At 48.7% G+C, this 24450-nt stretch overlaps 2 protein-coding genes across 7 annotated transcripts; both read left to right on the top strand.

Annotated features, from left to right (window-relative positions):
- Positions 1–309: 309 nt before the first annotated feature.
- TARS2 (threonyl-tRNA synthetase 2, mitochondrial) lies at positions 310–14375 on the top strand. 6 transcript variants are annotated; one of them, XM_025983132.2, is made up of 18 exons: positions 310–500; positions 803–999; positions 1309–1432; positions 2906–3030; positions 3969–4086; positions 4200–4264; positions 4529–4607; positions 5644–5790; positions 5949–6047; positions 6321–6538; positions 7026–7188; positions 7411–7548; positions 7722–7799; positions 9450–9550; positions 9766–9867; positions 10020–10092; positions 10668–10782; positions 14005–14375. In XM_025983132.2, the coding sequence occupies exons 1-18, from the start codon at positions 435–437 to the stop codon at positions 14151–14153; spliced, it is 2157 nt and encodes a 718-aa protein (XP_025838917.1). In that variant the 5' UTR covers positions 310–434; the 3' UTR covers positions 14154–14375. The 6 variants fall into 6 exon arrangements, 4 of the variants coding, with proteins under 4 accessions (XP_025838917.1, XP_072622740.1, XP_072622738.1 ...); XR_003232815.2 differs by having other exon boundaries at positions 362–500; positions 9770–9867; XM_072766637.1 differs by having other exon boundaries at positions 373–509.
- Positions 14376–15033: 658 nt separating this feature from the next.
- On the top strand, positions 15034–20421 carry ECM1 (extracellular matrix protein 1). Its single transcript, XM_025983133.2, is given in 11 exon segments — positions 15034–15253; positions 16420–16482; positions 16556–16657; positions 16820–16900; positions 16997–17074; positions 17745–18067; positions 18337–18711; positions 19221–19441; positions 19607–19694; positions 20106–20283; positions 20286–20421. Coding segments are annotated over 11 exon segments (1629 nt in total). The 5' UTR covers positions 15034–15183; the 3' UTR covers positions 20336–20421.
- Positions 20422–24450: the final 4029 nt, after the last annotated feature.

Raw genomic sequence — 24450 nt, 5'->3', positions numbered from 1 at the left:
GTCAGGTTCCAAGGACTATGCTCTTACCTCTTTTCTACCTGCCAGTAAAGACTATGTAAAAACCTATGGTTAAAAGGAAATGACTAGCTTCTCTTTCCCGTCCGTTTTTCTCCCACTCTCATTTCTCAGGCGTTTTCCTGCCCCTGTCATCAAAGTTGCAGAATACGTTATTGCTACTTTGGGCTGGGATTTCAGGTTTCGGGATTGCGGGTGTGTGTAACAGTTTAGGTCTTCCGCTCACCCGGAACCACCCGCACCGCGGCTCGCGCTGTGTGGGGCGTACCTCTGCGGATTTCCTGAAGGCGGGCCCAGACTAGAGTGGCAGCCTCAGGAGCCCATAGGCGTGGGTGGTGTTGGGCCAACAGCCAATGAGGAATCCGGTGAGAGAAACGGCGACAATTTGTTTAAGGATGTAGGCACCGGTCTGAAGGAACATGGGGTTGTATCGCAGGTGGCGGCAGCTCCGGCTCCCGGTCTTGCAGATCTGCGGGCTACGCACGGTGCGTGAGGTACCCAAAAGTTATGAACCGCTCGGATCCAGCCCAGCTGTGGGCTGAGATGTAGGCTCTTAGCCCAGCCGGACACCCCTACCCCTGGACGGGCTTCCCAAGTCCTTAGGTGCAGCCATCTTTTTCCCTAGGGTCAACGGGTGGAGGAACAAGGGCTCCCAGCCCTGTGTCACCCAGTCCTCTTTCAGACGAGGGATCGGGACCAAGACCACTTCCATGCCCTCATCTCCCACCAGCCCCAATCCCAAAAAGGAATGATGGACCCTGTTACCTCCTAGCATCTTTCCCTCCAGGCACCGGTGCCGAACCCGCCACATTGGTTGGCAGAGCGGCTTGGCCTTTTTGAGGAGCTATGGGCTGCTCAGGTGAAGAGGTTAGCGAGCAGGACACAGAAAGAACGGCAGACTATTAAGATAACCCTCCCTGGAGGCCAAAAGGTGGACGCTGTGGCATGGAACACGACTCCTTACCAACTAGCCCAGCAGATGAGGTACCAGACCCACCAGGAGTATCCGGTCTCTGTACTTCGCAGGACTTGAGCGGGGAATGAAAATTCTGCTTGTTTCTCTTCCATTCTTCTCGAGATCGCCTTTTCCTGAGGATTCATTTTTATCTGCATTAGTTTCAGAGTGCCTGCCCTTCATTTATTATCCATCAGGAAAAGCAATTATAGATTTTGTTGCTCTGGTTACACCTTTCCCCATTTGCAAATTTGGAGTTTTGAGAGATTAGTCCCTCTCTTCCCCTGTGGATTGTAACCATGTCTTTTTCTTTATCCTCTCCCCTCCCTTCCACCAAGTTCAACAGTGGCAGATACTGTAGTGGCTGCTCAAGTGAATGGAGAGCTTTATGATCTGGAGCGACCCTTGGAGACAGATTCTGACCTCAAATTTCTGACATTTAGTTCTGCAGAGGGCAAAGCAGTAAGTTTCTTTGTTTTGGGGAATGCCATAACAACCAAACTAAGGGATATGTGTATATTTTAAAGATTTTGTTTATTTGACAGCGTGCACAAGCAGGGAGAGTGGCAGGCAGAGGGAGAGGGAGAAGCAGGCTCCCTGCTGAGCAGGAAGCCTGATGCAGGACTTGATCCCAGGACCTTGGGATCATGACCTTAGCCGAAGGCAGATGCTTAACTGAGCCACTCAAGCGCCCCAATATGTATTTTTTAATTTAAAGGTTTACTTACTTATTTTAAAAAGAGAAAGAGTTGTAGGGGGGTTACAGAGGGGCAGAGGGAGAAAGAGAGAATCCCAAGCAGTCTCTGCGCAGAGCACAGAGTCTGACACAGGGCTCCATTTCAGGACCCTGAGATCACAACCTGAGCCCAAACCAAGAATTGGACACTTAACAAACTGCATCACTCAGGAGTACCTAAACTAAGTGATATTTAAGTAAACATATTTCTAGTATTTCTTTTGCCTCAGTTTCTCCATTTGCAATTAGGAGGGAAACATACCACAGATAGCTTGTCTTGACTAGCCCTGCCTAAGCTAGAAACTTATGAGGGACGCCTGGGTGGCTCAGTCAGTTAAGTGTCTGCCTTCAGTTCAAGTCATGATCCCAGGGTCCTGGGATTGAGGCCTCAAGTCAGGCTCCGTGCTCAGCAGGGAGCCTACTCTCCCCTTCCCCACTCCGCCTGCTTCTGCTCACGCTCTCTCTCTGTCAAATAAAAAAGTAAAATCTTAAAAAAGAGCTTATGATGAAAGTTTTCAGACTGAGTCTATTAAGTAGACATCATTTGTGCTAGTAGAGAGGAGGGATCATAAGCTGAAAATAGAAGGATATAATGCCAGTTCAGTCCCTTTGATTTTATAGACATAAACATTATAAGTTCTCTGTAGCATATATTTTTTAATTCTAACTTGGCTTCCACCGCTGACCTCCTTCCCACTTTGTCTTCTTCAGGTCAGCTTAGGTAATATGGACCTCATCTATTAGGATCCAGAAAAATGGAATTTTGTCACCTACAAGTGGTGACAAACAATAGAAAAGGGGTTGCATCACACTAGATTCCTGGGATAGAAAAAAATAGAACTCAAAGACCAAACAGAGCCCTTAGGAACTACTATCTTAAGAAGGTAGTTTACTCTGAAGCCCTAAAGGGGGTTGTTATAGGACCAACAAAAGAAGATTGGGCTTGTGCTTCTGAGCTCCGGGACTGGGAAGCACCAAGGAGTGGCGCTGAGGGTTACTCTCATCTGTGCATTGCCTCTACTAGCTTTTCGTTCTCTTTTCTATTCAGTTTTTTTGTTTCTTTTTATTATTTAGCGTTCACCCCAAGGTCAGGTTCCCCATTTTCTGGTAGTTTTCTGTAGAAGAGCCATACTGATTTCACACCAGCTTCTCTGAGGGCTTGAAGGAGGAGGGTATGAATTCCTTCCTTGTGAACCCAGGTGTTCTGGCACTCCAGCACCCACGTCCTTGGGGCAGCAGCTGAACAACTCCTTGGTGCTATCCTCTGCCGAGGTCCAAGTACAGAATGTGGCTTCTACCATGATTTCTTCCTGGGAAAGGAGCGGTGAGTAGTGCAAGAAAAGAGAATGATTCTGGGGTGGTTTCTCTTTTAGATATTTAACTGTGTTTTATTTCATTTTTCAACTTTTTAGAGTATAATTGATAAAGTAATATATTTCAAGTGTATAGTGCTCACTTTGATAGCACCTATACTAGAGTGTGCAATGTGAGGGGAGCCTGGCTGGCTCAGTCAGAAGAGCATGTGACTTCATTTTGGTGTTGTGAGTTCAAGCCCCATGTTGGGTGTAGAAATGACATAAACAAACAAACAAACAAAATTTTAAATATAAAAAAGTGTACAACCTGATAATTTGATGTTTGTATACATTGTGAAAGGATTCTCACAATTGGGTTGATTAAGTGTGTGTATGTATAAATGCTTAAGGTTTACTCTTACAAATTTTAATATATAAACAAAACAATTATCAATTATAGTCACCATACTATACATTAACTCCTCAAACCTGATTCATTTTATAACTGAGTGTGTACCCTTTCACAGGGGTGTTTTCTGCCCCTTTTTTCTGGGGTGTCAGGCATGTTCAGTTTGGAGGAGAAAGTTTGGGGAAGGGCTTCCAAAGGCCTCAGCTGTGACATTGGTGCCATTTTCTCCACTGGTCTTTGCCTTTCTTTTCCTATCTAGTTCTGCTTGAAATTCTCTAGTCTTTATGAATTCTTTAATTTTACTTCATCCTTCATTACTGTGGCTCCATTTTTGTCCATTCATATTGCCTGCGTCCAGCTTTTAATTTCATACATAGAGCTTTTGCTCCTGCTGGAAAATTTATACCTGATTTCCTAATTATGTTTTCTCTCAGTTTGTCTCTCTTTGCCAATAATTCTGAATGTCTCTGGAGAGCAGGATTTCACCTCCGATCAGCAAGTTTGGCACCAGGTGATGCTTCTCAGCAGATGCAGGCCAACCAACTATCTTCTTTTCAGGACAGTCCGGGGCTCAGAGCTGCCTGCTCTGGAGCAGATTTGCCAAGAACTTGTAGCTGCTGCTCAACCCTTCCGGAGGTTAGAGGTGTCCCAGGATCAACTTCGCCAGCTATTCAAGGTAGGGTGGAGGGGCACACATTTAGGAGGAAGATCCAGAAGCATGAGGGAAGGGGTAGCTCTCTTCCAGGACATCTTTATGGGAATAAAAACTTATCCTCACTCTCTTTCCAGGATAACCCCTTTAAGCTTCGCCTGATTGAAGAGAAAGTGACAGGTCCCACAGCAACAGTATATGGGTGAGAGTTGTCAAAATGGACAGAAAGAGGGAGAAGCGGGATGCACCAAAGAAACCCAGAGATGGGATGAGGGAAAGAAGGTAGAAAGTAATCTGTTCCTCCAGAAAAGGAATAGGAACAAGAAATAATTTTATCTCCCATTGTTCTTGCTCCCTCTGTAGAATAGTTCTTTACTTTCTTTCCTGTCTACTGAAAGCCGTGAAGAGGAGAAGACTAGAAGCTCAAGAATTTGAGAACCACTAAGTGGCCTCTTCTTTCTCCCAGGTGTGGAATGCTGGTTGATCTTTGCCGGGGCCCCCACCTTCGGCATACTGGACAGATTGGAGGACTGAAGCTGCTAACGGTCAGTTGTGAGGGCAGGGTTAGGTTGAGACTCCTGTGTTCACTGGGATAAGCAGAGGAATAGGGAATATGGTCTCTTAGCCCCTCTCTCCTCTTATAGCTGAACGAGGAATCCAGAAGGAGAAAGATTTTTCATTCATACCTTCTGCAAACTCCCAGTCTGATGGTAGATGCTGGGCACCCTGCCGGGACCCAGAAGCCAATTCACATTCTGTAGTTGGACCTCAGTGGTAGGGAGATAGGGAATATGTGAACAAGTTGGACAAGGTCATGTAGGGGAGGCTTCTGTGAAGAGAGGGTATATACAACACCATTTGAAAGGTGCAGGGAGTATACTGTAAGTCAAAGGCATGCTTTTTATGAAAATACTGTTCCTGGGTCAGGCGAGTTATTTATTAGGTGGAATGGGAGTTGGGAGCAAGGGGAGAGGCAGGTATATACAGCCAAAAGCCCTGGACTGAAAACCTAGCCATCTGTGCTTAGTCCTAGCTCTCCCACCAGTGAAGCATATGGCCTTGGGTGAATCTCCTTACTCATTTTCCCCATCTCAAAATCAGGTTATTGTTCTTCTTTTCCTGCCAATAAATCCACATCACTGAGACAGAGTCAGCTAACACAGGAGAAAGTGTGAGGAAAAACTAAAAGTGCTATAAAACACAGGCAATTTCTTATTAAATTGTTCAAGAAAAGAGCAAGCAGAGGCATTTGAATTTCATGTGGCTAAGAAGAGTAGGACATAGTGTGGGAGATTGATAAGTGGATGGATAGATGGACATTTGACCAGAGCTTAGGGTTACTCCCATGAGCAGTCATTGATTAGAAGTTGGGGAATGGGTGAGCATCTCTAAGGCTATAAACATGGCAGGGAGTCTGGGGGGATAGTAGTCTGGTGATGGCAATGGGAAACGGAGTGAACACTGAGACGGGACAATTGTGCTTAAGCTCAGTATCAGATTAGCACCATTGAAGGAGAGCTTAGGTGCCTGCAGTCCCCGCCCCCCCCCATCTTCCCTTTGACTCCCTGTGTCCTCTCATAGAACTCCTCATCCCTGTGGAGGTCTTCGGGTACCCCAGAGACACTGCAACGAGTGTCAGGGATCTCCTTTCCCACAGTAGAGGAGCTGAGGGCCTGGGAAGAACGGAAGGGGGAAGCGGAGTTACGGGACCACCGGCGCATTGGGAAGGTACAGAGATTGGGAGAAGGGGAGTTGGTGTGAGGGAGTCTGATGGCAAAGTTGGGAGCAGATTCCAAATCCAAGAGATTGAGCAGCTCCATCAGTTTCTTCTGGATTCCAAAGTCCTCACTTTCTCCCTTGAGTGACACCGCCATTCCTGCGCACAGGCACAGGAGCTCTTCTTCTTTCATGAACTGAGCCCCGGGAGCTGCTTCTTCCTGCCTCGAGGGACAAGGGTGTATAATGCACTGGTGGCTTTTATCAGGGTAAGGGGGACCCACGTTGAGAGGAAGGAAGTCCAGGGAGGAAATTGGGGCCCAGAAGAGGCCAAGTGTTAAAAGAGCGAGATTAAACATAAACATTGTAAAGTGCAGGTGACCTTTAACAAGGTCCTAGGAATGTGTGGTCCACAGGATGGGAGTGCAGAAAGAGAATATGGTACTTAACAGATTGTGGCTAAGATCTCAGGAGAATCATATCCCTGCCACCCTGCCTCCTCCCCCAGTCACTCTGACCTGTGTCTATATCCTCCTCTGCAGGCTGAGTACACCCGCCGTGGTTTCTCAGAAGTGAAAACCCCCACACTGTTTTCGGCGAAACTCTGGGAACTGTCAGGACACTGGGAACATTATCAGGAAGATATGTTTGTCCTGCAGCCCCCAGGCTCTGACAGGCTTGCCAGCTCCCTGAGTGTCTGCTCTACCAGCCATTCTACAGACACGCTTGCCCTCAAGCCCATGAACTGCCCTGCACATTGGTGAGATAGGAGTCAGGAGGTCTGGGTCCTCCCAGGGCTGGGGATAGGCAACCAAGTTGTCAAATATGAAGTAAGAGGAAGCACTTTGGCAGAGCCCTGGGACACCTGATTTGTGTTCTGAATCTGCCCTTCAGCTAACCATGTGGAGTTGGGAAAACCATCTTACCTCCCTAAGTCTTAGTCCCTTTGTGTAACATCTGGAGTTTGGAGCTGCTGTCCAAAGTTCCTCTTTCACCTCAGTCGCTGTCACAGAATAGCAGTACAGTAAATGAGGTCTGCTACTGTTGTTTCTAAGAAATGAACTTTCAAACAGGTCAGGTTCAAACTGTGCTGAGTGGGGTGGACAGGACTCAGTGGGAGGGCATGCCAAGGCTGGAGAGGTTGTTCACTAAGGGGCAGAGAAAGGAAGCAAGCACATTACATAGAGGGGCAGTCTGCAGGGGCTACTTTTTCCTGTGGCCCTGACCCTCCCATACCCCATCTTTAGCCTGATGTTCGCTCACCGGCCCAGATCCTGGCGAGAGCTGCCTCTGCGACTGGCAGACTTTGGGGTCCTGCACCGGGCTGAGGCCTCTGGTAGTCTGGGGGGACTGACCCGGCTGCGGTGCTTCCAGCAGGATGATGCTCACATCTTCTGTGCACCAGATCAGGTGACCTTTCCCCAGCTCCACCAGAGCAGTTCTAAGCCACTTTCTGTGTTCCGTATGAACTGCCAACATTCCCAACTGCCAGTCACCCTCTTCATATACTACAGCTCGGTTACATGGGAGCCCTAACCATTCTCTATTTTTGCCTTGTGTTTCCTCCCCCAAACTCCCATCACTCCTGCACTCGGTAGTGTACAGCTCACCCACTGTTTTTTCTGCCTCCAGCTTGAAGAAGAGATCCAAAGCTGTCTTGATTTCCTGCGTTCTGTCTATGCTGTCCTTGGCTTCTCCTTCCGCCTGGCACTATCCACCCGGCCGTCTGGCTTCCTGGGAGAGTCTTGCCTTTGGGACCAGGCTGAGCAGGTAAGCAGGTGAAGAGGCAGATAAACCACTCTCTCATAGGGGTGGGGGAGATAGGAATCAGGGTCCTCCATAGGGGCATATGCTAAGCAGGTCATTTGTTGGGGACTGGAAGGCTCTATTGCTCATAAACTCTAAGATGACACATTCCTCTCCTATCTCATTCCCTCTGAAAGGTCCTTCAACGGGCCCTGGAAGAATTTGGAGAACCCTGGGACCTCAAACCTGGAGATGGTGCATTTTATGGGCCTAAGGTATGCAGGGGACCCTGCTACGAGTTTTATTTATTCATCTCTTGTTTTGTCTTATTACATATTTAGTAGGCACAAAGGGAATATTTTTAAACTTGTCTAGGATATAAAGAAGAGCAGTATGTCTCCTGCCCACGTGGAGCTTATGATCTTGTGAAGGGTGTGGGAGGTAAATAGGCATTTTGGGGCCACCGAATCCACACTGTATAGGTATCAAGGAAGCATGTCATTCAGGAGGGTCAGGAAAGGCTTCTTGCAGGATAATAACCTGGAAGGTCATTATTGGCCAGGTATGGAGAAATTCCAGAGCAGGCTGAGGGCAGGGTAAAAACTTGCAGGGCAAGCTAGAAGAAGTTAGGGGGGAAAAGGACTGGAAAGGACTGTCTGCTGGTTTCATTGAAAAGGCTGTTAGATGTTGAAGGACCGTTTTTGGTAAAGTAGGCTGGAGTTGGGAGTCAGAGGTGAAAAATGAACTTAACTCTTTTGAGAATTTTGGCTCTTGAAAAAGCAAAGGAGAGTAGCCAAAGGGGCCTGGGTAGTCAAAAGAGATTTTGATAGAGGGAGAAATTTGAGAATGTTTAAGTGTTCTGATGAAAGAGAATCTGTTTGGGTCTGAGAGAAGTAGAAGTTGTAGAGGGGTTTCAGTAGAGGGAATTTCCTGGTGAGGCTTGAGGAGTAGGATTGAGAGCCTTCAAAAGACCACCTTTGCCATTGTTCCGGAGGCAGGAAGAAAGGTGGGGGTACATGCAAGGAAGTCTAGGTGTGGTGACAAGAAATGGAGACATTTTTCCATCTCGTGACATCATTATCTGATTTCACTGTGAGATAGGAGACAGGATCATTTGCTGAGATGGGAGTAGGGCAGAGGGGGAGTTGGCAGTGAGGGCAGTGACAATAGGAAGAAGAGAAAGCTTGAAAATCCTTGAGAACAGGACACAAAACTGACTTGGGCAGCAGAGGATTGCTAACAATAGCGAGGGCCCAGTTGAGGTTCAAAATAGGGCAGCAGTCCCCATTTATGCATTTGTGTGGTATAGGACATGTTGGGCAGCTCTGAGGGGTTCTGTTGCAGGGCCAAGGAGGTGGGAGGCAAGAGTGCCACCAGGTTAGGGTATTGCCATGGAGATGTGACAGAACAATGGTAGAAGGGAACCAGGTTCCATCTGCATGGGGAAAGAAAGGTGGGTAGGGGCTGTGAATGGGAAGGAAAAAGAGGAGTTAAGGAACCTAGAAATTGAAGAGCCATTGGTAGGAATAATTGTCAGAGCCAAAAGACCAAAAGATAGTAATCAGAGCAGGGTGTGTGATGCACTATTGCAGAGGTGCAGCCATTCTGAGCAATGACAAGATGAAGGCTGTATCCATGCATGAGTGCACATGAAGATCTTTGAGATGACAAGCTTAAGGAATTCAGAGGCCAGGGTGTGGGTGGGTCATTCATGTCGGTGTTGATGTCCCTTAAAGTTCTGCCATTACTGAGTAGAAAGAACCACCGCTGGAGTGCCCAGTGAGTGATTTAGAGTATATTATAGCTGGGTGATAAGTCTCCCAAAACAGCCTGGGATGTGGGTAGGTAGAGGGTGGGTGGTACATTCAGTAGAGGGTATATGCTGCTTCTGGTTGCTCTTCTGTCCTCCCGTCTGTCTCTTCCAGATTGATGTGCACCTCCATGATGCCCTGGGCCGGCCTCATCAGTGTGGCACAATCCAGCTTGACTTCCAGCTGCCTCTGAGATTTGACCTCCAGTACAAGGGGTACAGAACCTTGCCCCATCTCCTTTACCCTTGGCTGCCAACAGAATAGGTGGAAATCAATTTTCCCTTCTTTGTCCCCAAAAATGAAACCCCAATCCTCTACACCTTTGCTGGAGCTGAATATTTCTTGGAAACCTGAATATTTCTTGGAAACCTTTTGGGTGCACATTTTGTGCACTTTCTTTATTCCATTCATCTCCCTTTTTCCCTCCAAGGCAGGCGGGAGTCCTGGAGCGTCCAGTCCTCATTCACCGAGCAGTGCTAGGTTCTGTGGAAAGGATGTTGGGAGTGCTGGCGGAAAGTTATGGGGGAAAATGGTGAGACCGCTGGCCCCAGATTTCTGTCAGTGCATGCTCCAGATCCTGGTCTCCTCAGACTCCCTCTTCCATTTTCCTCTCAAGTTGACTCTGTAGCCACACTCATGGTCAAAGCTGGAGTAAATAGTTTGCCTTCCTCTCCTCTCCACCAGGCCATTGTGGCTGTCGCCGTTCCAGGTAGTGGTCATCCCCGTGGGAGCTGAGCAAGAAGAATATGCCAGGGAGGTGAGGGGAAGCAGGGCTGTGTGCACAGGCGCTGAAGCAGGACTAGCTGTAGTCCAGGGCTGAGCAATGGGTAGGCCGGGGTCACACAGAATAGCACTTGGAGCCCAAGGCTGGGCTCAAATGGTTGCCAGCCTTTATGCTAGAAATTCCACATCTGAGAGTTGCCTGTGGAGATGCGTGAAAATTAAACAAATTAACAAATGTTAAACTCTGACAGCAGAGTACTTGGCACAAAAGGGGCTTAGAGAAATGTTGGTTTTGCGTTTGCTTTCTAGAGAGAAGTAAGAATATGGATGGTACCAGAGTCAAGTAGCTGGTTGGGTGGCTGTGTGGCTACAGCAGGCAGAATTGGGGAATTGGTCACAAGCTTGCCTCCAGAAGGAGGCAGACCAAACTACAGGGCTAGGGAGGGGCCTCGGTTTAGAGATGAACAAGGAGTGGTTGTCCACAGGAAGTGAGAGGCTTGAGGCAGAGGACGGAGGAACAGATCCAGTGCATGGGGAAGATTGGTTTTAGACTATTCTAGCTCCTCAGCTTTCAGTTTCTGTCATCAAACCTCTGCCTCTCTGCCCCAGGCACAGCAGAGGCTACAGGCTGCAGGACTGGTTTGTGACCTGGATGCCGACTCAGGACTGACCCTCAGCCGTCGAGTCCGCCGGGCTCAGCTCGCCCACTACAACTTTCAGTTCGGTAAGAAACCAACAGCACATGCACTCGGAGCCCTGCATTCTCCCACTGGCTTCCTGCACTGCTCTTTCCTTTTATTTTATTTTTATTTTTTAATTTTTATTTATTTATGGTAGTCACAGAGAGAGAGAGAGAGAGGCAGAGACACAGGCGGAGGGAGAAGCAGGCTCCATGCACCGGGAGCCCGATGTGGGATTCGATCCCGGGTCTCCAGGATCGCGCCCTGGGCCAAAGGCAGGCGCCAAACCGCTGCTCCACCCAGGGATCCCTGCTCTTTCCTTTTAAATTTGGTCATCTGCATATTTGGGTTAATTACTGAGCTGGATTCAGGACACCTGAGCCATTTGGACCCTCGGGTCGTTCACCCTCCTGGCAACCAGTTCTCATTCTCAGAAGAATTTTTCTTTTTTCCTACTACTGATTTATTCTTTGCATTTGTGCCAAGTCATAGAGAATTATGGCACGAATTCGTCACAGGCACGAAAAGTACTTTTTCACTAACACATAGTATAGAATATTCTCAGCAGAACAAAAAATATATATAAAAGACATTTGAGAAAACATTTGATGAGATTTAGGTTATTACAACATATGGTAAATAGTGAGCACCTTCAAAACTAAGGCTGGGGTTTTTATGTAGCCAGCCAGTATTTGAATTTTACCTGCTGGGCCCATATTTTCAGACATCTCCCCTAAAGTGCCCCCCCCCTTTTTAAGATCTTTTTTTATTAATTTATTCATGAGAGACACACAGAGAGAGAGAGGCAGAGACACAGGCAGAGGGAGAAGCAGGCTCCATGCAGGGAGCCCGATGTGGGACTCGATCCCGAGTCTCCAGGATCACGCCCCAGGCTGCAGGTGGTGCTATACTGCTGCGCCACTGGAGCTGCCCTAAAGTGCCCCTTAATCTTGAGCTGGGATAGTGTGAACCACATTGGCTCTGGGGATATTGCCCAAAGCTATCAGCATTTTGCTGCAAAAATAGCATTTCTTTTTATTTTATTTTTTTTTTTTTTAGCATTTCTTTTTAGACTCACATTTTATCCTTTTAATTTTTGTATATTTTGCTGGTTATTCTTAATTATATACATAGTAACTTTAACATTAATCTATTTTTTTTTTTAAGATTTTATTTATTCCTGAGAGATCGAGAGAGGCAGAGACACAGGCAGAGGGGGAAGCAGGCTCCATGCAGGGAGCCCGATGTGGGACTCCATCCCGTGTCTCCAGGACCACGCCCTTGGCTGAAGTTGGCACTAAACTGCTGAGCCACCGGGGCTGCCCCATTAATCTATTTTTTAAATTAAATTTAAAAATTTTTAATTGTAGTATAGTTGACACACAATGTTACATTAATTTCAGGTTTGCAGCATAATGATTTGATGCGACTATACATTACTAGGTGCTCATCACAATAAATGTAGCTACCATCTATCTGCATATAATGTTATATTATTGACTATCTCTATGCTATATGTTTCATCACTGTGGTTTACTTATTTTATAATTGGAAGTTTATATCTCTATTCCCCTTCACCTATTCTGCCCATGCTCCTACCCTGCTCCCCTCTGGCAACCATCACTTTTTTGGTTCTCTGTATTTATAAGACTGTTTCTGTTGGGAAAGTGTGTGTATGTATTCATTTGTTTTGTGTTTTAGATTCCATGTAAAAGTGAAATCATACAGGGTACCTGGCTGTATCCATGTGTCTGTTGATGGCCACTTGGGGTTGCTTCCATATATTGGCAATATATATTTTTAAGATTTGTTTATTCGTGAACCCTCCATCCTGTTTTTTGTAGTAGCTGCACCAGCTTGCATTCCCACCAACAAGGGTCCCTTTTTTCCCCATCCTTGCCAACACGTGTTATTTCTTGTCTTCTTTATGACAGAGAGACAGAGAGAGAGAGAGAGGCAGTGGCGCAGGCAGGCAGAGACTCAGGCAGGCAGAGGGAGAAGCAGGCTTCCTGCAGGGAGCCCAACATGGTACTCAACATGGGACTTGATCTTGGGTCTCCAGGATCACGCCCTGGGCTGAAGGCGGCACTAGGCACTAAACCACTGAGCCACCCGGGCTGCCCCTCTTATCTTCTTGATACTAGCCATTCTGACTGGTGTGAGGTGATAACTCATGTGGTTTTGATTTGCACTTCTGTGATAATTAGTGTTGTTAAGCATCTTTTTAAGTGCCTGGTGGCCATCTGTATGTCATCTTTGGAAAAATGTCTATTTAGGCCCTCTGCCTATTTTGAACTATGACTGTTGGGGGTTTTTTGGTGTTGAATTGTAGGAGTTCTTTATATATTTTGAATATTAACCTCTTACCAGATATATCATTTGCCAATATCTTCCTCCATTCAATAGGTTGCCTTTTCATTGTGTTGATAGTTTCCTTTGCTATGCAAAGCTTTTTTAGCTTGATGTGGTCTCAGTAATTTATTTTTGGTTTTATTTCTCTTGCCTGAGGAGACACATCCAGAATAAAGTTGCTAATGCCGGTGTCCAAGATATCACCACCTATGTTTTCTTCTAGGAGTTTTATGGTTTCAGGAAAAAAGTTTTCATCCTAGCTTTTGATGTCTGTTAGGTTAATTAACCAAAGGAGCATTACAGAGAAAGGGACAGGACGAATTAAAAAGGTGTTAATTAGTTAGCTTTGTTTATTCTATACCCAGAGGGAGTCAACCCTAAGGAATGATGAGAAAGACCTTGAGTAAAGTCAGGCCACCTTGTTCCTTTTTTCATTTCTCCACTCAGAGCTCTGTCTTGAAGACAAGGAACAGAAACGCCTCTTACTAAGGTTACTCAGTTCTCTTGTTTTACACTCTCACTCACCCAATGGCACTTAGAGCAAGTTGCCCATTACCCCCTGGACTTGCCTTGAGCTTTGTGCCCCTACTACCTTCCCCTCTCTAATGTCCAAACATACAGTTTCTGAGTCTGCTTCTTGGTCTGTTTGTCTTTCTCTGGCTGACCCCACTATCTGTACTCCCTAGGCTCCTTACTGAAAGTGCTAAGGCATGTGGAGCATGTCTGGAACATTTCCTTATTTAATCAGGATGATCGGGGAACTGGAGAGCAGGAGGCATCTAAGTATCTCCTTTTCCTGAACTATATCTGGGCTGTGCTCTCACTCTTCCTAAAGATTCAGGTCTCTTGAATGTTTGCATATTCCATGTGGATAAGTGTACCCTAACAATCCCAAACCTCCCCTCTTCCTGCAGTGGTTGGCCAGAAAGAGCAGAGTAAGAAAACAGTGAACATTCGGACTCGAGAAAACCGCCGGCTCGGGGAGCGGGACTTGACTGAGGCTGTGCAACGGCTGCTGGAGCTCCAGAACACCAGGGTCTCAGATGCTGAGGAAGTGTTCTGAGCTTTTGTATATGGATGTGGCAGGAGCCGCCCGCCTCCCTCCATGCAGGAGAGCCTGACCTCACTGCCAGAATCTAGAGGCACCCCCACCCCCCCACCCCCTCAGAATCATGTGGAGGCATGAGTTTGCTCTCCTGGAAAGTCATTTGATGTGGGGAATGCTGTAGCTGTTTGGATGTGGGGAGAGTGAAAGTATAAAGAATAAACTTGAAGCTCTCAGGTATATGTCTTCATCTTCATCTCTGACTCCTGAGCAGAGGATAAAAGGGAGTTTAACTCTGCCTCTCTCTTTTGTCCCGGGGCCCTGGCGAAACAGAGAGGAGGTAGCCATGGCCTCTCACCAGTAGGGGGCTTTTGGGGTAGCTGTCCTGTCCCCCACCCTGGACTCCTTCGTACCCTGTTTCCTCAACCCCAGTCTAGCAGGTTGTACTGCTCCACAGCGGGCAGCATGCACAGAGGAACTGAGGCGTAAAATGACATCTCAACATCTTTTTTTTTTTTTTAAGATTTTATTTATTTACTTGAGAGAGAGGGTGCCCAAGCCAGGGGGAGGAGCAGAGGGAAAGCAGACTGCTCACTGAGCAGGGAGCCCAACTCTGAGCTCAATCCCAGCATGCTGAAATCCTGACCTGAGCCAAAGGCAGACAGACGCCTAACCAACTGAGCCACCCAGGTGCCCCATGTCTCACCATCTCTTACTCCATGAGTTTCAGAACCCATTTCTCTGAGGATCAGAAGAATGCTCTCCTCCCCTCAGCCCTGTTCTCCTCAGTCCTCTTAGGAGGCTGCAGGGTGAATTTGGGAGGAATGGCTGCCAGAGGAGGAGCAGCTGGGACTGAGTCATGGCAGGAAATAGGAGGGAGGGAGTTATCCCCAGATAGCCGTATAAAAGGAGAAGGAACCAGCCCTGAGGTTCACAACAGCCGTAACAGCAACCGGAGAAGCAGGCTCCCAGCAGCCCAGCCCTTCAAATCCAGATCTACCTGAGACGACCCACCTCCTGGCTGCCACTGGCCAGTCTTTGCCCCAGGATGGGGACCATGTCCAGAGCAGCCTTGGTCTTGGCCTGTCTGGCTGTTACTTCTGTAGCCTCTGCAGGAGGTGAGTTGGGGTTGGAGCCAGCTCTTGGGAAGAGGCCCTGGCCAGTGTGGGCCTGGAGCCAGGGGCCAGTCATCCCCTAAATAGTTCATCACCAGCAGGGTGATTGTATACTTGGCCTTGCATTTCTGAGCAGACTTAGGGTGGGCCTGGGCCCTAGAGCCTTTAACCAGGGAGGGGAGCAGGTGCACCAAAGGAGAGCAGTTCCTAGAGATTGCTGCCGGGAGACATGAAATTGAAGTCAAATGGACAGCTCTTCAATAGGCAGGTGGATTCCCAGAGTGAGGGAGGTCTGCCTCAGGAAGATAGATACAGGGCCATCAGGCAGGGGAGGGAGAAGGAATGGGACCCCCAGGCGGCTCAAAACTGGTTTACTGACCCAGAGAGCCTTGGCTGACTCCTTGCCCGGTTAGGAGAGGAGTTGAGAGGGTGTCCATCCACAGGGGATCAGACGCAGTCACTCACACATCTGCTGGATGCTGGACAAAATGCTTCCAAGGGAAACTTGATATTTGGTCCATATCTCTGTAAAACCCGTGTCATTGTCCCGCCTACATGCTAGTCTTCTGTGACAGATCAGCTACAGACAATTCCTTTCCCTGTGGCTGTGGGGCGATTTGCCTCAGAAATTCTGAGTCATCCCACTCTCCAGGTCCTAAATTGAGACCTAAGCTAAGGAGGATCTGAGACCAGCTGTAGGGGAGGCACAAAGTTCAGGGTGGGCTTCTTATCGGGAGGCCCACAGATGTTTAAAGGGCCTAAGGAGGTGAGCAAAGGAAGCCCCAACCACTTCAAAGTCCAGAGAGAGGCTGAGAGGAAGCAAGCCCAGAAGCCCTGAGGGAGAGACACTGACAGGAGATTGGGGCCTCCACCACCCCACACCCCCTACCCTTAACCCATTATGTCCCATTCCCTTTAGTCTAGACTCAGGAGACCCAAGGCTTTGAGCCTGGTGGAGGTGAGGCTGTCTCAGAACCCGATTGGTCATGCCTAGGTCGGTTTGGGTGGAGTGGATCCATCCGGAGACAAGGGATAGGAGGAATACAGAAGGGCTTCTGGTGTCTCAGTCATCTTGTCTACACTCTTGACATCTACTGTCCTTGTATCCTGTGCTTGGAGCCAAGAAAAGGCTCCTCAAAACCACCCATGATTCACCCTTCATCTCCCAGGCTCCAAGGCTCCAGGGAAGAGGGAGATGGGGCCTGAGCCCCTTGCCTATCACATTCAAGAAGGTAAGAGTGTGGGGGAGCATGGGATGGGGGACCAGGAGAAGCTCAATTCTGACCATCTCCCTCTTACCTCTAGTTGGCTATGCAGCACCCCCCTCCCCACCCCGGACCCAAGCCCTCTCCCTAGATCACCCTGCCACCCCTCAGCATGGCTTTCACTCTGTGGGACAGAGTGAAGGTAAGTCCAGCACGCACCCTCACACCCTTTCCAGTTACCCCTCCCAGGTTTCTAGTCTGGATCACTTCCTATTCTCCAGGTGGGGAGCGGGAGAAGGCCCTGCCCACTCCTTGCCCTGATTAGAAGAAGGGGTGGTCTGCTCACACACTTCCCCTTCTGTAGTGCAGCCCCTTCCCTCTCTAGAAGCTGTCCGTGCTCCAGAGGAGGAGCTGCCCCCTCGCCAGCTCCCTGTGGAAAAGAAAGGTGAGTTCTTGCCCATTTCCTCCCTCTCAGCCCACAACCATCTTACTGACCTCAGTCTAATCCTTGCTTCTTCGTGCCTTCATTCCTGTCTTGTAGTGGATCCCCCTCTCCCTCAGGAAGCCATCCCCCAAGAAGAGCTGCCCCGTCCCCAGGTCCCTGTTGAACAGGAGGAAAGTAAGTGACTCCCTCTCCTCTTTACCTCCTGCCTGACGAGCACGGGCTTTGTAGGCTCTGCCCCTCACTAGCTGTGTAAGTTTGGGTAAGTCACCTCTCCAAGCCTTAATTTCCTCATCTGTAAAAATGGGGAAATACGACCTATTTTATAAAGTTATGAGATTAAATGGCATAAAAGTAGTATTTATTTTTCACTTGCTTCTGTACTGACTTCCTCTTCATGAGTGGTAACTGGCCAGGTCCCCCTCTTCGAGCCCATCCCAACTTGGCTTCTGCTTACACATCCCCTTCTATCCCAGTAGACCCACCTTTCCCACTTCAAGAGGAAATGACCTTCCCATCTAAGCAGAGAGAGGGTGAGTGACAGCTCCTGTCTGGTCTGTCCATCCCTCTGCTTTAGCGCTCAGGATCCTGGGGAGGGAGGGCAGGAGCTGGTCTGTCTTGTAGGGGCTATAAAGGTGACATGTTTCTTGCCCTAGTTCTCTTTCCTTTCCATCAGTTATTCTGAAGGTAAAGGCCACCAGTTCATTTCTATGTCTTCCCCCCCCCCCCCCCCGTATCTTCCCAACCCTTTCTCCTCAACCCCCATTTCCTTTAATCCTCCCAGCTCATTCAGACTTTCTCTGCCTCCCTACTCATTCCCTTTTCCATGGTGTTTTTCCCGTTCTAGAAAAGCCAGCTCCTCCCATGGACTGGAGCTCTCCTGAGCCTGAGTCTTGGAATCCAGCCCAACACTGCCAACAGGGCCGACCCCGAGGGGGCTGGGGCCACCGGCTGGATGGCTTCCCCCCTGGGCAGCCTTCTCCAGACAACGTGGACCAGATCTGCCTTCCTAATCGTCAGCGTGTGGTATACGGCCCCTGGAACCTGCCACAGTCTGGCTTCTCCCACCTTACTCGCCAGGGTGAAACCCTCAATTTGCTGGAGACTAGATATTCCCGCTGCTGCCGCTGTCACAGCCACACAAACCGCTTGGACTGTGCAAAACTTGTGGTAAGGATTGGGCTCTTGATGCCAGGGGTGTCTTTTAACCTCCAGACGGTATGTGTGTGTTTGAAGGACTAGAGGCCTAGGCCTGGGTATGTAGGGAACTCAGATCCCTTTTCTTGGCCCTCCCTTGGGCCTCCCCAGTGTGCTGGGAGGGCAGAGGACAGCCTCTGTGTCTTTCTTATCTACCTGTCCAGGGTCCTTTTCTGGAACCTGGGAGGAAGACAGGAATGTGGACAATGGGCTGCTGGGCTGATCCATCCCTCTCGCTCTAGTGGGAGGACGCAATGACCCGATTCTGTGAGGCCGAGTTCTCGGTCAAGACCCGACCCCACCGGTGCTGCAAACAGCAGGGGGAGGCTCGATTCTCCTGCTTCCAGGAGGAAGCCCCCCGGCCACACTACCAGCTCCGGGCCTGCCCCAGCCACCAGCCTGGTATTTCCTCGGGCCCTGAGCTGCCTTTCCCCCCTGGGGTACCCACACTGGACAACATCAAGAACATCTGCCACCTAAGACGCTTCCGTTCTGTGCCACGCAACCTCCCAGCTACTGACCCCATCCAAAGACAGCTGCAGACATTGATCCAGCTAGAGGGGGAGTTTCAGCGCTGCTGTCGGCAGGGAAACAACCACACCTGTACATGGAAGGCTGTAAGTGGGTGTCCTAGTCCCAAGAGCCTGTCTGCCTGCCTGTCTCCGACCTCTGATCCTGCTGGTCCGTTCATCCATGCGCCTCCCCATGTGAGCACGTCTGCCCGTTCATCATCTTGCAAGTGTCCATCCATCCATTGTATTGGTCATCTAAGTCTGTTCATCTTGAGCCTTCATCCTGTACTCCTGGCCTCATCCACCCGTGATCCTACACATGTACCCATGTGCCACCCATCCGTCCAGCTCTGGTTTATCTGACCCCCTTGTCTACCATCCCAGCTCATCTCCTGTGGTCAGCTCCAAGCCTCATTTGTGCTTCCATCCTTCTGCCTCCCCAACACCGTACATCCACAGCTGCCAAATCCTTGCCCTCTGGTTCTTTGCCCTTCCCTTTAGGCACCTGTGGCCAGGTCCCTCATCTCATAGCATAGGGCAGTAAGGGGAGCAGAGGGTCAGAAGAGAAGGGACCAAGTGTGCAGGCATCTGACTTCCCTTTCTCTGGCCCACAGTGGGAGGATGCCCTTGATGGATACTGTGATCGGGAACAGGCTATAAAGACCCACCACCACTCCTGTTGCCACCACCCTCCTAGCCCTGCCCGCGATGAGTGCTTTGCCCGTCAGGCGCCATATCCCAACTATGACCGGGACATCCTGACCCTTGATTTCAGCCAAGTTACCCCCAACCTCATGCACCATCTCTGTGGAAATGGAAGACTTCTCACCAAGCAGTGAGTCTTGCCCAATTCTTCCTCAACTCTCTTCCCTTCCCCCAAACCTCTCCTCTGGGGCACCCTCTGGGGCATTCTTGTTAGGAGCAAAACCATAGTCTCCACCATTCTGATGCCTAGGAATGCCTAAAGACCCTGACCCCTTCCTCTTTCCCACCAATATAGTAAACAGATTCCTGGGCTGATCCGGAACATGACTGCCCACTGCTGTGACCTGCCATTTCCAGAGCAGGCCTGCTGTGCTGAGGAGGAGGTGAGCGGGGGCAGCAGGAGGTCATAGTTTCCAAAGAAAGGCAGAGGAGTGGGGAGAGAAGGCTAGAACTGCAGGCTACCCCTTCTCTTTAGTACCTCAGACCTGCCCACAGAAAGAACTAGTGGGGAAGATCTTTTCTTGATTCCAGAAATCTTCATTCCTGACCTGATCTGCTCCCCACCTCTGGGTTCTTATTACACTTTTTCTGGGCCTCAAGCTTCAGGCATTTCCAGATGTGCCCTTATGTCTGTCACAAGGAATCTAGCTGTGCAAGGCAGCCTTGCACTCTCTCTGGGCTCCAGGGAGGCAGCACTAGAAGTTGAGGGAAGGGGAACTTTGAACACCCAAGTATTGATGCTTGACCTCAGACACCACCCACCCCATCATCTCTGCTTTACTTTTCTCTTTCAGAAATCGGCCTTCATTGCAGACTTGTGTGGTTCCCGACGTAACTTCTGGCGAGACTCTGCCCTCTGCTGTAACCTGAATCCTGGAGATGAACAGACCAACTGCTTCAACACTTATTATCTGAGGAATGTGGCTCTAGTGGCTGGAGACAATGGGGATGCCAAGGGTCAGGGGGAGCAGGGCCAACTCGGGGAAGAACTATCAGCCCCACCCCTGAGCCCAAAGAAGAATGAGTCACCCCAGAGCCTTGGAGGATCAGATTGGGGGAACCCCACCCTCCTTGAACACTCATTACAGTAAACACCTCTTGGATTTGGCATCCTCATTGTCTTTAACATCTCACATACAAACACACCCTCCTAAGCCTGCTTGGATTTTCTTCAGTGACTGGCCCCTGAGGCCCACTGCCCTGCCCCTACTGACTGAGCAGAACCATTCCATAGGCTATGATGGTACCATAACTAAACGGCTTAACTTCACTATTTGTCATCTTGAACTTATTCACATGCTTCAAAAGGAGAGCCACTTTGTTAGCTAACTATCATCATTTAAAGAAAAACATATGGTTTTGTGTCTTTGGTGAGCTCCAAAAGTACCACACAGCCCAGCCTAATATTTTTTACTTTGTTTTACTTGGGGGGAGGAGGAGCAGAGAGAGAGAATCTTAAGCAGACTCTGCTGAGAGCAAGGCCAGTTGTGGGGCTAGATCTCACAACCCTGAGATTATGAAATCAAGAGTCCAGTGGTTAACGGACTGAGCCACCCAGGCACCCCCAAGCCTAACATTTTAAAATCTCCATTTTTGATCCTTATAGTCCATGCCTTGATTCATTTGATATCCATTTATTGAACATTTAGTGTGCACTGTGCTAGACCAAAGGATATACATCCAGAAAACAGCTCCTTCAGTCAAGTTGCTCATATCCCAGGAGCCTAGCAGGTGTGTTGTATAGGGCTGTCAGATTGCCAGTATTCTCGGGGCACCAGATAAGATGGTCCAGAAGTGGGAGCAGGGCTGAGGGCAATATGAGTACACTGGGGAAAGCTGTGGGATTGAGGTCGGAGCTTCTCCAGAAGTACAAAGTGCAAATGGGCAGAGACAGTCCAGGTCAAAGGACCATTCAGGCAGAAAAGCACAAAGCCTGAGAGGACCTGAGGCTTTGGTGGCCTCCTTTGGAGATGTAGCTGGCATAGTAAGCAGGATGTAATTACGAATGCCTCATCTGCAAGGGTTTAAAGTGGATCTTGGCGCCCACAGAAGCACTGGTGGTTTCAAGCAGATTTGCCTTTTCCAACCTCTAGTGGACAGCCAGCCAACTCTCCAGCTCGGAAAGTATCGGGCCCATGCCTGAGGGGAGGGGGCTGGGCTACAGGGTGGCAGGACTCTTCAGCCCTTGGAGGCTGTCCCCAAGAAACCAGAGCTGAAAGGATCGAAATGAAGACTCCAGAAAGTGGGGCTTTCCCGGCCCCAGTTACGGCGGAGGAGGGTGAGGCAGAGACCGCCGTCCCGACCCACCCTGAAACAGGCAGAAAGCCAACGACTCCCAGATACCCGCCGCTCCCTCCCGAGCCTCTCAGTTAGCTACTTTATTTACACTTTGCCGGAACACTGTTTCTAGGCACGCTGCGTCTCAGCCGCTCCGTGGCCTTGTCCGTCGGCACGAGGTCCAAACAGCAAGCGAGAGCCGCGCTAGATCCCGCCCCTGCGGCCTTAGCGCTGGGGTCACGCGCTGGAACAGCGTCACTGCGCCTGCGCAGATGTCCGGTGGAAGTCTCGCGATTTTCCGGCCTCCTCCGGGACCCGGGACCAGGCACGAGAGACAGGCCCATGCTCCCCTCACCTCTCGAATACGCCTGCGCACCGGGCCCGGGGTCCGACTGGCCCTGGCGGGGGGAGGGCGGAGCTGCCGGCAGGGAAGTCTCTAAAGGGCTCGTTCCCTTCGGGAGCTTCCCGGAGATGGCTTTACGGCGGCACTTGTAAGGCGCAGTGCCAAGTGCTGCGTGGCGGGGGGGTTCGGGGGTTCGGAAAGGTAGGGCCATGTTCCCAGCTCCTAAGTGGTGTCAGTCTAGGGACGGACTGAGAGGGAGCCGGGGAAGCGGTAGAAGCAGCGGTCATGAAAGAGTATTGGGCGCTTAGACTGTAAGCGTCGTGAGCTGAGAGTTAAAAGGAGTAATTCGTTCCAGGGATCAGGGCTTGGGTAGAACGAACGAAAGGAGGAGCAGGTTTTAACAGGAGGATGATAATGAGCTCAGTTTTGGATCTTCAGTAGCTGGTGTCTTTAGTGAAAGCACCTTAAGAAGGAAGATTAAAGCCACATTCTAGGAGTGCCCGGGTGGCTCAGTCAGATGGGCCTCTGATTTTGACTTGGGTCATGATCTCTATGTCCTGGGATCGAGCCCCATGTCAGGCTTCCGGGGGGGGGGGGGGGGGGGGGGCTGGGGGCCTGAACCCCTCCATCACCATCTCCCTCTGCCCTTTCCCTCTCTCCCCTGCTTGTGCTCTTTGTCTCTCTCACAAATAAAGTCTTAAAAAAAAAAAAAAAAAAGCGCCACATTCTAGGGCCCCTGGCTCGCTCAGTCAGAAAAGCATGTGACTCTTGATCTCAGGAATTTAAGAGTTTAAACCCTATGTTAGGTGTAGGGATTACTTTAAAAATAAGTACCGTTTTTTTTTTAAGACCCAATTCTAGGGAATTGAATATGAATGGGAGGTGAAGAAGAGATGGCAGCTTGTGCAGCCTACTCTTTATTATTTTTCAAAAGATTTTATTTATTTGACAGAGAGCACAAGCATGGGGAATGGGAGAGGAAGAGGGAAAAGCAGACTCCCTCCTCAGCCGGAGCTCCTTGTGGACGGAATCCCAGATCCATAGGGTCTGTGACCTTAGCTGAAGAGAGTTGCTTAATCGACCAAGCCACCTAGGTGACCCCAGCCTGCTCTCTAAATGTACTTCTGTACTCTATCTAGATCAGTAGCCTACTAGACATGATACTTGGAAGTCTCTTAGATACCACAAATTCAACTTATTCAAAAATGAATTCCTCTGGGTAAGTGGGAAGATATGAAAAAAGAAAATGTAACAGTAAGTGAGTTGTAGAAATTTGATGGTAGGTATATGGGTGTCCACTATATAATCTGTCAATTTCTCTGCATTTTTGGAATTTTTCATAAATATTGAGAAAAATAAGGAATCATCTCTACCCTCCATCTGTTCCTACCTCAGTGGGCCCCATCTCAATAAACTGAACCACTATCTACTCAGTTGTTTAGGCAAGAGATCTGAGGATACCATTCTTCAATTAATCTTTCTCCTTCTTCCTTTTATTCCAGTGAGTCACCAAATCTCCTAAATATCTCTTAAAACCATCAACAGTAGAGTTGTACCTTACACCAAGGTTAGGTTCTTTTTTTTTCCCCCAAGGTTAGGTTCTAAAGTCAGTACATAAGACAAAAGTTACATAGTTAACATAACCTTTGGAAATCTCTTTTTTTTTTAATAATTTTTTTAAATTTTTATTTATTTATGATAGTCACACAGAGAGAGAGAGAGAGAGAGGCAGAGACACAGGCAGAGGGAGAAGCAGGCTCCATGCACCGGAAGCCCGACGTGGGATTCGATCCCGGGTCTCCAGGATCACGCCCTGGGCCAAAGGCAGGCGCCAAACCGCTGTGCCACCCAGAAATCTCTTAAAATATCCAGAAAAGACAGTGGCCATAGTCTTGTGTACATAACTCTGTACAAAAAAATGTATGTACAAGTTTATATGTATATGGTAGGTTGCAGGATGTAACAGGATAAACAGTAGGACGTTAAGATATTTTTAACTTCATAAAAAAAGGAAGATAGTGCTGCATATAGTTGAACAGAGTTGTTAAATGAACACAAGGCCCAAGGACACAGTATTCCTCACCTCTCTAGAGTCTCCACTTACTTCAAACTTCTACCAACCCTCACAATCTTTGCAATGGCTTCCTAACTAGTTTCCTAGTGCTGTACAATCCATTCTCCAGGCAGAATGACCTGCTAACTGATGTTATCAGGCCACTTCACTGCTTTAAAATACTTCAAGTTTACTTGTTTTCTCTTTATATTTTTACCACCTAAATATGAATCCTAAAAACAGTCATTTAGGGTTTTAGGGTTTTTTTCAATAATCATTTAGGGTTTAAAAAAACTTTTAAAAAATGTTTTCTTTTTTTTTACATATTTAATGCACAGTTACTTTAGTTTCAGGTGTACAGCATAGTGATTTGACAAGTTTATGCATTTTGCTGTGCTCACCACAAATGTAGCAACCATTTAGGTTTTTTTTTTTTTTTCTTTAGAAAGCTCTTGCCCATGGGATC

Source organism: Vulpes vulpes, chromosome 8, assembly GCF_048418805.1.
Source record: "Vulpes vulpes isolate BD-2025 chromosome 8, VulVul3, whole genome shotgun sequence".
NCBI lineage: Eukaryota > Metazoa > Chordata > Mammalia > Carnivora > Canidae > Vulpes > Vulpes vulpes.
The sequence above is the reverse complement of the archived record's forward strand: the minus strand, read 5'-3'. Positions and strand labels throughout refer to the sequence as shown.